This window comes from Helicoverpa armigera, chromosome 17 (assembly GCF_030705265.1).
Source record: "Helicoverpa armigera isolate CAAS_96S chromosome 17, ASM3070526v1, whole genome shotgun sequence".
NCBI classification, from domain to species: domain Eukaryota; kingdom Metazoa; phylum Arthropoda; class Insecta; order Lepidoptera; family Noctuidae; genus Helicoverpa; species Helicoverpa armigera.
The window spans coordinates 3114273-3128379 of NC_087136.1; the positions used below are offsets into that span (position 1 = coordinate 3114273).

At 36.7% G+C, this 14107-nt stretch overlaps 1 protein-coding gene across 2 annotated transcripts in view; it reads right to left on the minus strand.

Annotated features, from left to right (window-relative positions):
• Nucleotides 1-14107, minus strand: part of LOC110370403 (bumetanide-sensitive sodium-(potassium)-chloride cotransporter) — a 29343-nt gene that overhangs the window by 6660 nt on the left and 8576 nt on the right. For both annotated transcript variants that reach the window (XM_064038857.1, XM_064038858.1), the window contains exons 2-12: nt 12881-13019; nt 12345-12642; nt 9962-10039; nt 9581-9761; nt 8247-8506; nt 4844-4952; nt 4025-4164; nt 1905-2126; nt 1403-1634; nt 1088-1209; nt 509-644 (exon numbers count right to left, since the gene is read on the minus strand). In XM_064038857.1, the coding sequence (XP_063894927.1) occupies nt 509-644; nt 1088-1209; nt 1403-1634; nt 1905-2126; nt 4025-4164; nt 4844-4952; nt 8247-8506; nt 9581-9761; nt 9962-10039; nt 12345-12642; nt 12881-12894 (1792 nt within the window). In that variant the 5' untranslated portion in view covers nt 12895-13019. The remainder of the gene's footprint in view (nt 1-508; nt 645-1087; nt 1210-1402; nt 1635-1904; nt 2127-4024; nt 4165-4843; nt 4953-8246; nt 8507-9580; nt 9762-9961; nt 10040-12344; nt 12643-12880; nt 13020-14107) is intronic.

Sequence of the window (14107 nt, forward strand, 5' to 3'; positions counted from 1 at the left end):
CACGGCGCTACGTGCCAATAATCTGAAGAATGCCATTTATTATAACTTTCGGAAATGGGATGTACATATACAAATAGACAGCTTAGCAATCGTATTGAGCGAGAAAGGAGCGATATAGGTACGTAATGCAATCACTCACGGAGAATACGGAATAAGATTAGGTCATCTATTCTCGTAACTCACTTTGTCGGAAAAGATTTTGATTTAAGCTTTACAAATAAACTTAACATAAAATTTGCTTCAGTAGAAATTCCAGCGTAAAAAACTACAGTTTACAAAAGTATATTACAATGCTTTTTAGAACATATTTTTGAATAAAAATAACCACGAACCCAAATCTTTCTTCGGAAATCTAGTCTAGTCAGTGAAAGGACGCTGCCGTACAGTGCAATGTTGTAACATGAAATAAACAGTGAATATAGCCATTCCAGTATTCCAGGTAAGTAGCCAACTTTGGACAAGCGAAGCTTACTAGACAAGTTCATTCCACGGAGAAAGCAAAACTTACCAGGATCCCTATAATGTACGATGAGGTACAAGGTGAAGAAGATGGCGAATGTGACGAGAGACATCACCCAGCTGATGAGAAGCATGATCGCCACGCAGCTCAGGAACCCGATCAATGATAACCACACGTTGTAGTACTAAAAACAAAAGGAAACGTTAATACAAAAGACAGTCCATCAATATTTAAATATACCCGTGGAAAAAGTGGATAAGTGTCATCAAATGTCAGGACACACTTTATTTGTGATAAGCTTTTATTCCGCTACAACTTAAGCAAGAGGATAACTTAAAAATACACATATTTTTGCCTCAGCTAGAATCAGCTCATAATATTAACATAAACAAATATATGTTAACAATTTCTATTTATTTGCATCAGGTAGGTATAGGAGAATCCATAAAATTTGCATTAGCTAACAGACATACAATGCAAACGACAAATCTATCTCCATTTGAAACCAATTTTCCTCAACTTGAGATCATACCGTGACAAACTGACGAATTACACAGATATATTTTTGTGTGCATGACTCAATGGCATCGGATTACATACGTTGTGTATATGTATGGTGTTGCTTACCCTGAATGTAGGTCGCCATCCCAGCGGACGCACTAGTGCCGCGTGGAAGGTGCAGAAATTTATGAGGGCGTACGATGCGAGGTAGAAGTTCGATATCAATGGTGCTATGGTGTTTAGGTCAGCTGTAAAAAACAAAAGCATTGAAACACTTTAAAACGGTCAAAAATTTTTTCAGTAGTGATTATCAATTCTAGTCAATGGATCCACCAGACAGGACTTGTTGAGTGTAAGTTTCATGACGATTTTGTCATTACGTTTACTTATATATAAACTTCTCCAAGTGCCATGAGTAATAAGAGGTACAAAAATACGTACCAATAAGTAAAAACAGCAGCGAAACGAAGAACGTTAGCACATAGCCTCTGTAAGGTTCTCCGTGTCTCCCATAAGGCTTGGAAAAGAATATCAATCCAGGGTAGATACGGTCCGTGCCCAATGCTTGGATGAGGCGAGGCACAGACAGGAGGTTGGTGAGAGCTGTAGAGAGAGTTGCTGCCCAACAGCCGCCGTAGATGAAGGGACCCCAAGCTGACATCAGTTGCATTACCTGAAGAACAGAAACATTTAGAATTTAGCATTTATAATTTAGCATGACGTAGACATAACAAAGGATTCGGGGAAATACTTAGAGGCTAAAAGGTTTAAAGACTGGATATTCGAGGATTCGGGGGATACTTTGAAAAATAAATGCTCTAAGAGGTTAAAAAGGTAGGTTGATGATGGAGACATTAGCATCTGTCAGGATCTTAACAATACCATAGTATATAATTGAGCTCCTCATTTTTTTAACCAAGCTTGGACTTGAAGGCCAACTTACTGAATAGCTGTTATGCAGTCCATATTTGCAGGTATTGTTGGCCACGCAGTTCGAGAGAGCGCTGTAGTCAACTAGGGTATCGTTATCGAAGACCAGGTCAGTGAGGTTTCCACTGGCGTCCCTCAATGCACTCCCACCAGAGAACAGTACCATCGCCGCGTAGCTCACCATGGATATCAGCAGGGCTAGTAATGTACCCTTCGGGATTGCTGACGCTGGGTCCTGAAAAATACATAATTATTTTAAAGAATTGAAGGAGTTCCAGTGCTAGAAGTGTCTTATTCCTTATTGAGATTTTCTGAGAAGGAGTTTCGAAAAAATGCTGGGTGATGACCTAGATGAGATGTGTTTGTTGGAGAACCTACATTACTTATTTAAAAGGCATTCGTTTAATTAGCTATTGATCTCGCTACCTACAGTTAATTGATCAATTATTATTGCAGACTTGCTAAGTGACTACGACATTATTACGAAGAATCCATTTCTTATTCATTATTAAATTGATAGGTTGTCCAATATACCCACACAAATAAATCGAATGGTTTCCTTTCCCAGAAGTATCTTGTTGATGAAGTATCATTTACTGTTTTGCGGGAATAGAAATGACTCACTGCCGACACTATATCAATTGATTTTAATGAATCGATGAGTGTCCGTTGAGACGAGAAACAAGATACCAAAAACTTGCGAGGTTAATTAAATTGAACCCCATGTTGAGCTCGTTTCATTCGATTTGAGCCACGCGAAATATTACACATTAATTTGGCGAACAAATAATATTGTTAGTCGCCGCATCACCTCTCGGAATTATGATTCGATTGGCTTGACATCACTATTGACTTTTACCCGATGTTGCATCTGTATCAGGATCTAGTCGGTTTAGGCAATGAGACATTTCAGTCAATCATACATAGTCGTGATCCCAATTTTTCTGATTCGAATATGTATCGACGACATTTATCAAATCATTCTTACCAAAACATAGAAATCACAATGAATTTTTATAAAGTACATATTCATTACTAAATTAAAAGTAATCCCCAAAAGTAAAGCCGACCCTAACACATTCAGGAAAAAGATATGATGAATTTAAAAGTAATGAGGCTCTGTCATCCATTTCCCTAATTACTCATTTGCAGGTAAACCAAAAAACCTGGTTGAGACCTGTGACGTCATTTGAGGGTAACTGACGCTGCATGCGGTGTCACACCGACATTGCTAATGACAACACGTGCGTGATATTCGAGCGTGCTTCCCCGTGCAAACATTTGTCATACATGGACAGATTGGTGCACATAATTAAACACGTAATATTTATATTATACTAGCTGTTTCTCGCAATTTCACCCGCGTCTAGGTGGAACTTCTTTCCGTATGCGGATAGAATATAGCTTATTATCACCTGGGGTTAGTGTAGTATAACAACTTACAAGTAAACTATTTTTTCAAATCGGTTCAGTACTTTCGAAGCCTATTCTATGCAAACAAATCTTTCCTCTTAATAATATTTTTATTGGTATAATATTATCTTATACATAGGTATATAAAAATGAATTGTTGTTCGTTAGTCTGCCTAAAACTCTAGAATGGCTGGATCGATTTGGCTTTTTATTTGTTTTAAAATGTTTGTAGAGGTCCAGAGAAGGTTTAAACCATACGGATCATCTGATCGGATCAGCTTGTAAAATATATGAATGGATTACTAACTTAACCGACTGACGTAGTATTTAGTAACTGTTGATTCATTTGTTTGGCGCGTACCCGTGACGTAGCGGTGACGTCACGCTGCGCTGTCAATGACACCACGTGCTAAAGTAGGGTAGTGCGGAGCGTGCTCTCCGTGCAAACATTCGACACGGATCGATTGCAGAACCACGTGTACTAGTACTATTTTGGCTTGAAACTACTGATTAATTGTTTTTGTAGGTAGATGAATGATGGTACTGAAGCGTAATTTTTGAGGCCATAACCACAGGCTGCTGCTTATCTTAGGATCCAATGATTTATTTTAAAACCAGAAGCTTTTCCAACATATGTCTTCGCGTCCAAAAAATTGCAATTGAACATGTGCTGCTGGACTTATGTGCAGTGCAAATACATAGTAGAAAATCATCAAATACCTTCAAATCCCCCGAAATGTTAGCTCCAGCCTGGATGCCGGTGACCGAAGGGAAGAAGATGGCGAACACACTAAAGAAGTCCTGGTTCAACCCTTCACTGAATCGAAAGTCTTGCTTGAAGTTTGCAGAAAACGTGGCAGCTAGAATTGGAAGGAAACTCTCATAAACATGTTCTATTCGGGTAAACATTATAACTCGTTATGTTAGCGCGTGGTCATAGGATATAGCAAAAAAGTTAACTTATATAAAAACGTGAATGTACTACACGTGAATGTTACACCGTTATTTCTCTGGAGGGTTCAAAGGTTCAAAGACACACCCTTATATTGCCTTTTTGTAATGTAGGTAATGTAATAACAAGGAACCAACTTTTGTCAGCAGGAACAAATCCAGGTTTAGCGAATTCTACGTAATGTGTACAAAGAAGCCAAATTCAATGTTACAGTTATCGGCACGGATATCGAGCCATGACCTTCACCTGCGCAGAACCGATTTACTGCCTTATTGCCTTATGCGTACGGGTGCGCAAAGCGATCCCCACTCTTCCGCCGAGAGCCCAATATCCGTGCCGGTAACTATACCTATCTCAGACTTTATGTTTTGCAAACGCTTTTGCCACAAGCATGGCAGACATATGTACCTATACTTACCTAGGTATATACAGAGATCTATGAATCAGATACCTATTTCATTTTCCTATTTAGGTCACGGTCAAAAAATACCCAGAGCCATTCTTGACCCAGTGTCAAATGACGTCATCAATCTTCGAACCAAAAACAGTTTCCTCAAAAAAGTTTTCCTTCATTCTTCGATACTTACTGCTCAATCCAATGAAACCATTGGCTACTTCTTGTGCATTACTGGGACCCATTATGGTTCCAACGACGAAGTCTACCATGGCTCCCACGATTATAGCGATCAGGAAATTCTGTGAACAATTTGACGAAAATTGTTTAGAAATCATGAGGTTAAGGCTGTTAAAGGTCGGTATAATATCTTATCGTGAAGAATGGTGTATTTAACTTTAGTTATTTTGCACCAGTGGGAGAAAATACCCACTAAAGTTACAAAAGCTTAAACGGTAGGCTTAGACGGTAAAACTCTTATATTAGAAAATATTAAAGCGTTAATTAAATAATTTCAAACTGTAAACAAAATGAACGCACCCTTACAACAACAGAATATGTGTATTTGTAATTCTTGTAAATCATTAAATCTGTATTGGTAAAGTTGTGTGTTTGTTATTATCATGGCAGCCATGTTTGTTTACTCAGCAATGGTTACTGTATTTACCTTTCAATCGCACATGAAACATGCGGCAGGGGAATCTATTGCACTTCTATTATAACTAGACAACTGAAGACGAAAGAAAATTTATTTGCTTAAAAAGTAAAAAATAAAGGGTTTTCATGTATCTTTGAATCTCAATTTCTTTATTTGCGTTCCATATTTTATACACCTCAGATCAAAGAAACAGGTGGTACTAGTGGTGGATACAGGTGGTATTTTTATAAAGTTGAACCAATGTATTAGAAACAATATGGACCCGGTAGGGCACAGCATAAATAGGTTGGAATCTATAAATAAGCTATTTACAATATTCGGAACAATAAAGCGTTTAGCAAGCCTTTTTCATTTCAATTTTATCTCTGACCGACGGAAAAATCCTCTCAATCAATCAAAATCTCAATAACGAGCTCAATAAAAACGAACATTGATACATCTTTTCATGTCACAGCTATATATAAACTGGACTTTGGATTGAGAAAGGTCACTGCTTGTTTTCCGATTGAATAAGTCCTGTATCCGGGAAATGTGCCCCGAATAGATGTTGTGCCAAAATAGTCTTTGATACAAAGTGTAACATGTTACAAGTTCGCAATGTTACTCAATGACTGTGTTATTTATACTTACCGATATTTTTATTAATGCTTGGTTTGTTGAAAAAAGCTCTTGTTTAAATACGTCTCCAAAATACATACTTAGGCATTAGTTAGACCAAGAGTTAGTTAAGTTTATGTTTAGTTTCATTAAGGGCGCTTCCAAAAAAACATGCCTTCAGACCTACAGAAATTTATAAAAATTGTGAAAAATTTTACGCCTGAAACGTAAACAAATTGGGGTTATGAAGGTTTTCATTCTACGCAGTTATTCCTAACCCATTCAAATAAAAGGCAATCAGACAAAAAGCTAATTCTCGCCCAGTCGTCCGCGTATTACAGTAATTTGCGAGCATCACAACAGCTGCCTTTTAACCTACTGAAAATTAACGCTATTAACTTAATCTACGTTATTACAACTGTGTTGGTGGAAAGCCGTATAAAGTTTAATTACAATAAAACATAGTCCTGTGCATGTATCTAATAACATGCCTTTTATCCGTGACAATTTTCAGAAGCAGCTCAGCCTTTTCCGAGACGTAGGTATGACTAATCTAGCTCTACGTCAATACACCACATGTCCAACTACCTATTTACAATAGAATACCATACAATGGCATATCTGTTGATCTAAAAATATTTCCCAGCTGACTAACAAGATTTAATTTTGTAACATTTCTATTTTATTTTGAACTAAGTTTGAAGGTTGTCGCATTGTTATCGTAATAACACAATTATTTTTGTTTCCTTGGTTAAATCCAATTTATTATTTACAGCGTATAAAGTTCTTACTGTTTACTGAAAGAATTCGCTCGGTGCTAACAGCGCACTGTGACAGTAACATGACGTGAAATAGAAATGCATGCAGTATTTTATTATTCAGAAAAACATCTGTACTGATTTGTATGCGCAGCGTATAATGATCTGATTGACACTTTATTCTTGCTACATGAGGTATTGATAGTTAGCTATCCATAGAGAAACATTTGAATTAGAAACTGTAACTTAAATTGTAAAATTCGAAATTATAAAGATGTAGCATCTCGAATGTAATTGTTTGTTTGGTATATGAAATCTTCGTGATTAAAGAGCTTGCAGTGCAGTTGGCGAGCACTTAAGTGACTTAAACGAACGACGAAACGATCCGTGTCCTGAATTCGAGACGAAAGTTGCGAGGATAAAACAAGTTTGCGGATTTAGTACACCCACGTACTTGAAATCGCATTTCTCAATGCATATAACGTTATAAAATATAAAAATATACTTACATGCATGCAGATAATATAGATCTACAATATAGGGGCAAGGTTTCGCAAATGCTGAAGCGAGGTATCCTTTTACAATCAGATTCTTCTCTTCTCTGAACTAATTTACATAAAAACATGATTCAATAGCATGATAAAATCATACATCTATGTGTTTATTGTTTACATTTTTTCATTTTCAAGGTAAGGACATTACATACTCACTACGTTACGAGAATATAATTTAAAATAACTTCGATCATAGCCCAAGTACTTCGTTAGCACGTCCGGTTATGAAACGTTGCGTTCAAAAGTTTAGTTTCAAAGCTATAGGAAGTCAGTAGCTTTTACGTCGTAATGGAATAACAAGCAATTTTCTCGTAGGGAGTAAATGAATACTGTATTGATTGGCTGCGGGTTGAAGGACGGTTTGTTTGCAGTGAGAGAGGTCAATTGAGGCTGATGGCTGGCTATTCTGCTGTCCACTGCGAACGTTTTTTCCCGATCATGTTACAGGACTGCGATGTTGCGTGTTTGCTACCATTTATACCTTGTTAAAGTATTGGTAAATAGGAAAGTTTGCTGTTTTTGTTCTATTAATATCAACAAGAGTGAATTGGTTTCATATACATGTTTAGTTATATTCAAAACGGAAAAGACCTTTAATTATAACTACTGAAAGTTCGTTACAATCAAACTGTTTGTCGACGCTGGGCGGCATAATTTTTCCATTCCACAATGTTCTATGTCAGTGGTCGAGGCAAATTAAACTTCAGCACGTGGTTATAAACGGAATACGAACGATTGTTGAATCAATGTAAATCATATCAGGAAATCTATTTGCGGCAATTGCCAATACGAGAGCTCGTGACCTGAGAACCAATTTTAGACTGATTTATGACCTAGCAATGGGACATTTATGTAAAAAGCTCATTAAAGTGAAGGTCAGAAATTGTTCTTTTTTGTTTGGGATAAATAAGGAACTGTCCTTTGTGTTACTATATCGACTGTCTTGTTGTACGTGTGTATGCAAGAATAGCTAGTGTAAGTCTATCGAAAATAAAAAAGATATTAATACATATGTATTATGACACGTACCTGAGCTTTGCTCTCCCAGTCCATACCAACAGCACAGATAAAACACATGACGACTAACGCCACGGCTCCCACAATCCTGACGTCATTCAGTCCACCGTCTATGATCTTCTTGTCATAACTCCTGAGCAGATCGTTCAAGGAGTCGCAGAAACCGATGGTGTTCATACTGGCAGCCACTGCGTTGGCGAAGGCAAAGATAATGCCCACGGATGCACCGAATTCTGGTCCTAGTGATCTTGAGATGATGTAGTAGATACCACCTAGAATATTTAGGGGGGTTAGAGAACGTCGGAGTAAAACCGGGATAGGTTTCTGTTTTTTCCCAAAGAATTAGGTAAAATTCATACATAAGCTGACTTCATGATTAATTGTCGGCGAGGTATTTTATTAGCAAACTTAAAGATGTGACCTAAATAAGGATCTAGGGACGCAGGAGATATTAAGTTTCTTTCCAGTTTAATTGTTGGTAAGAAAAATCTTTTAAGATAGATAGCAACACGATAGGGAGTACCTAACCTAGGTTACCTACAAATGCTACATACGTACAACAATTGTATTGTATCATACATGGCAGATGATAATCTTAATAGAGATTACTGTAGTCTATTGTGTGAATGTCGTCATTATTTAGTAGCTCTGTGTTACTAAGTCACTCGTTGCTTTTTCCCTGATCTCTACACAAAAGGCTATGTGATTTGAAATTACAATGTGACAGGACCGCATTATTCATATCATACTCTGTACTCGTTACGCTAATTATATCTTCTAAAAGTCTTTCAGCTATTTAAATATTTACTTACACCATGTTCGTTAGAAATGTTCAGTGTTCGATTGCATATTTTTATCGCTATTTACATATGACAAATCAACTGCAGGTAAAAATATTCTTAAATAGTAAAAAAACTTAGGAGCTAGGATCATTAGAAACATAATCTTAGACCGGTTAGGTTTGAGTACGTTAGCCTCAGCAATATAAATAGCTTCTTTACGAGGATGGACTATAAGGCTCGAGCCGATCGACGCCAATTTAAACAATACAGTGCAAGGAATTTTAACGAAATCCCATGAATCGCTTGCAACTGTCCGATGAGATTGACTCATGCCATTACTAACATCTTCAGTTGTATGTCATCTGTTTCTAACTAAACTTTGTTGCAGTTTGCAGTAGGCCAAGAATTAAGACTTGTAAGAAATTAAATTATTTCTCCCGATGATGTCCTTTAAAACTGTACAATAAGCGAATGACCCACTGATCCACAAATAAATTTCAAAACTGGTTGAACTAGAACAACTCTATATGGCAAACATTTCTAAATTCAAAAATATCAACAAACCTCCTTTTACTTCTCCATTGGTGCATATAGCGCTCATAGAGAGCGTGGTGATGACACACACGAAGGCAGATATCGCGATGATGACCAGAGACAGTCCGATGCCAGCCTGGGAGACCACCCACGATATACGCAGGAATAGCATCACTCCCCAAATGTTTAGAAGACATGGTATCAGCACGCCCTGTAATAAAACTCGTATTACAGTATCAATATTTCCTGTAAAGTTGGAGCCCTATATATTGGGGCAATATTTTCAAATATGGAATGGTTTATTTGTTTTTGGTTTGAATTTAGAAACTGTATTTGATGCCATTCTTTTGTTTACTGTCTTGATCATGATTATGAAATGTGAGATGTCGTCAAATAAAAAAAAAGACTTACTTGAATCCATCCCAACTTGATGCCAATTGCAGGTGTAGGAGACTTTGTATCTCTTGTTTGTTGTTGTACTTTCTCGTCCTGGAATAGAAGTCAAAATGTGTATTGTGTTTATTTTCTCATGGTTAGGTTTTATGGCAAAATACAGGTGCATGTGATTAGATCCAACGTTAATAAACATAACTATGCAAGTTTATTGTCTAGATGGCATAGGATGCACATGATTACAATGGCTGTAGCTGTAATGAGTTCAGTGAGTGACGGCTGTTGTCCGCCATGATGGACACCGTCTGTCCTGTACTTTGTTGATCTGTGCCATAACACTGCATTTACGTATTGTTCCCAGACGGTATCGAATCAACGTGTCTCGTGACATGTTGTGACGATTGTTGTCACTCTTGCTGTATGAAAGTTAGTTGGCTTTAGCTATTCTATTCCGAAGATTAATCTAAGTATTTTTGAAAGGAAACAATAATATCGAAATGTTCTTCCTCGCTGTTCAATATGCCCAAAGTAGCGCATAGAAACGTGATCTGTTTGTACCATAAGAATCTTATCTTTCTATTATTGTTTAAACACTCGATGTTAAAAACTATCTACATATCGATTAAAAACCCCGAGTTACAATGCTACATCCATCAAGCTCGAGTGCGCGGCTGCTCGCAGCAGCTTGCGCCGGATCGCACCGGTGAGATCCGGCGACGACCGACAGCCACGCACTTTTCCTGTTCCACGCAAAACAATATGTCGTACTAATCGACTCTTCATCTCTGCTCTTTTGAGTTACAATCATTGTATTATCATTACCAAAATATAGAGCAAATGTCACCTAATTACTACTCAATGATTGAGAATTGAGTAAATAGTTCCATAAATGAAAGGAACCAAATTAGGCACGTGTTAAACTACGACTCGTGTAAAATCTTGTTGATTTAAGGCAGGGCTGAGCTAAATGACCTGTATTTATTTATTGGCAGATTGTATAAACATAAGCACATACACCTCTGTTTGAAGCAGAAGAATATAAATTAAATTATGATTGATCACCTTGATTTTGCAAGAGCGATTCGATGACGATTGTTCAATGGAAGTTTTTTAGGAACATTGGTAAAATATGAATCAAAATCAACTGTTTATGTGCCCGAATAGCAAGAGTTTTACTGATAAGAGTAAATCGCAAATTAAAACGAGTTAATTGCACATAAATCCTCACTCATAATTGATTAACTCACATACCTAATTTATTTTATAACTCAGTCGTAACTCGTAAGGTTAAATGGCCGGTAATTCTAAGCCACATACTGTAATATAAAGGTGGCAATTTGATATCACAAATGATTGGTTTACAAACCAGTTAGCAACTACACGTTTCATTAAAATGCTATCTTCATGACATAATTATACCTAATCGTGGTCGTAAAATATTATAGTAGTGTACTCAAAGAAAGGGATCATTATGTTTATTGTTAAAATAGAACCTCTCGTATTATCATGGCCATAGCATTTCTCCGTACGATAACCATAATGCATTAAAAAGTAACAAATTAACCGGACTGTCGTAATCTGTCATTAATCACAAGAGCCGATAAGTTCCTTGAAGGAATAGTTCAAAGACATTAAACATGTATGTGTATACATACGTGTTGGTATACGTATAAAAGCAATTACTTTCCATCAAAATACATGAGGGAGAGCTCCTCTATATGTTCTTAATTATTATGTAGGCTATTAATATGATGGTCTTAAATGGCATGGATAAGATGCCAACCTTAGAAAAACTTAAAAGTAAAGAGTCGTGACTCGAAACAAAAAACAGGCTGTATTTGAAAGGTTACACATTTTAATTGATTAGTTACTGGAATAGTCATTGAGATCAGATAACATTTCCGCATAAGAACCAATTAGAAACTCATTTTTATAATTAGGGATGGTCACCAAAACCCCTACATTAGATAAGTACTATTTATGTGATCGTATTTCCTTGGTTTACTCCGAAATGCTAATTTTAATGTTTGCAAACGACACTTTGATTATGGCAGGCCAATAATGATGAGTTCTGTATGGGATGACATTGAATTTCGGTGAGAATAGACGTATGATAATAATTATTGAGGTTTTTTGGGCAAAATCACATATGCAAATAGAAAAAAAAAAACTAAAATGTTCAATAGAGCTATCGAAGGTTTTTCTTCGCGATTGTAATTATAAGTTTTTTGTAATGTGCAATATTTGTAACTTTATACTTAAACCTACTAGAAAAAATGCTTCTGTTTTAATTTTATGTTACTGAAATTCAGAAAAGCATAGATTTCGTAAGCCGAAAAACTGTCTAGAACAGAACTATCCCCTTGTAGTAATTGCGATCACAAACTAGAACTAGGCTTACCTCTTCGGTAATAAGATGATCCCCATGCAGCTCTCCCAAACTCGGCCTTTTGAGGGCTCTCTTAGAATTTCTGTAATTATCCAATCTAGGTAAGGCTTCTCTCGTCAGCTGGGCCAATGACCTCTTCCTTCTCCAGCCAGCGTCATGTAACCAGGTGTCAGGTTGGGAGTTAGGAGCCACCACGGCCACTCCTCGCTCAACTGTCTCGGCCGAGGAGCGCAGTGGTCGTGTGATGATGTTGGCACCCATGTGTATGCCATTCTTCTTCGATTCAGCCTCCACGGAGGAAACTGTGAACCTGCTTGCAAAACAAAGTAGGTTTCATATATTGTGAAGGTGAAACAATGGGGAAGACTACTGTATAATTAAAGTTTATGGCTTTTATAATATTTTATAGCAATAATCATTTTAATGTTTGTTAGCAATGCATTTTAATTAACAGTGATTATTTGCATACTTAACAAGAAAATTTTCCTCATCCAGAAATACCCAATTAGGTTTTATTATGTAATAAAAGATGTTCCAAGGATTCTGACCTGTTTTCTTCCATGATGAGGTGTAAGGTCGGTGGACTACCGGAAGCTACACTTATATGAAACTACTTCACGTAGCTTTATTGTTACGAAATACTTCTTCGGGGTTGCGCCCAACCACATAATTTTCTTTGCGCGATATCTGAATAAAAAAAAGGAAAAACATTTCATATATAACAACTTATTAATACTAAAAGACTATTAGAGTAATTTGGTATATAAATTATTAGAGTAGAAAATAATTCATAAGCTTAATTATTTTAAAAGCCCTGGTAGGTGTATCCAATAGTTCTGGGCCCTAGTGAGTACTTCCGTAATTATTCGTAAAAAGACATTTTAATATATTATATCAACGTAGGTTTATGCGTACTTTTTTGCCAACGAACAACATGCTATGGTGCCATCATTGATGGTAAATTAATTACGTTGACAAGTACCTACGGCTCATTTCTTAATGACGTAGTAATTTCACTTACATACATAAGTAATTAAATGTTAATAGTGAACAAAAATGATCTGCTTAACAACAGCATATAAAACTTGTCTTGAGTGCACTTGGGTCAGAATGCACTTGAGTGTTGATATTTGTCTCTACATACGGATTAAGTGCTATTTTAACTATGTATTAACAGCTGTAAATAGCTATTTATAGCTCATCATGATAATTAACCTTGTATCTATGGCTAAAACTCCGACTACAAGTATTTATAAAATTTGCAAAGACAATGCCACCGCAATCAATTTTAATTAAGCAAATAGGTATCTATGTAGGTATATCTATTTCTATACACAGTTTGCGTGAAAAGAACTGACTGATGAACTTAGTCGGGCTAGTCATCGCCAGCTGAAACTAGATTACCCTACTTCAGAAGGGCTTTCCTTATTCCACGCGTATTTCTTATCTGCCAATCAAGGAATATCTTCAATGGTTGTCAAGATATTGCAAAATTGTAATGTAAGTGCTTAGGTATTGCTTCCGATATTGCAGGTGATAACGTCTACCTTCGATGTTACTAATAGGCATATATTCCAACTTTAATTTGATTTACAATGCGGGAGTATGTAAAGCTCTACATCAAACCAGCTTTCACTTTAAAAAACCGCATGCAAATCGGTAACTTCGACGAACAACAGATAGACACACAGACAAACAAATAGCGGTCAAACCAGGTCAATCTTATCCCTCTTCTTACGTTGGGGGTTAAAATTAATTGGTTTCTATAACTCTAC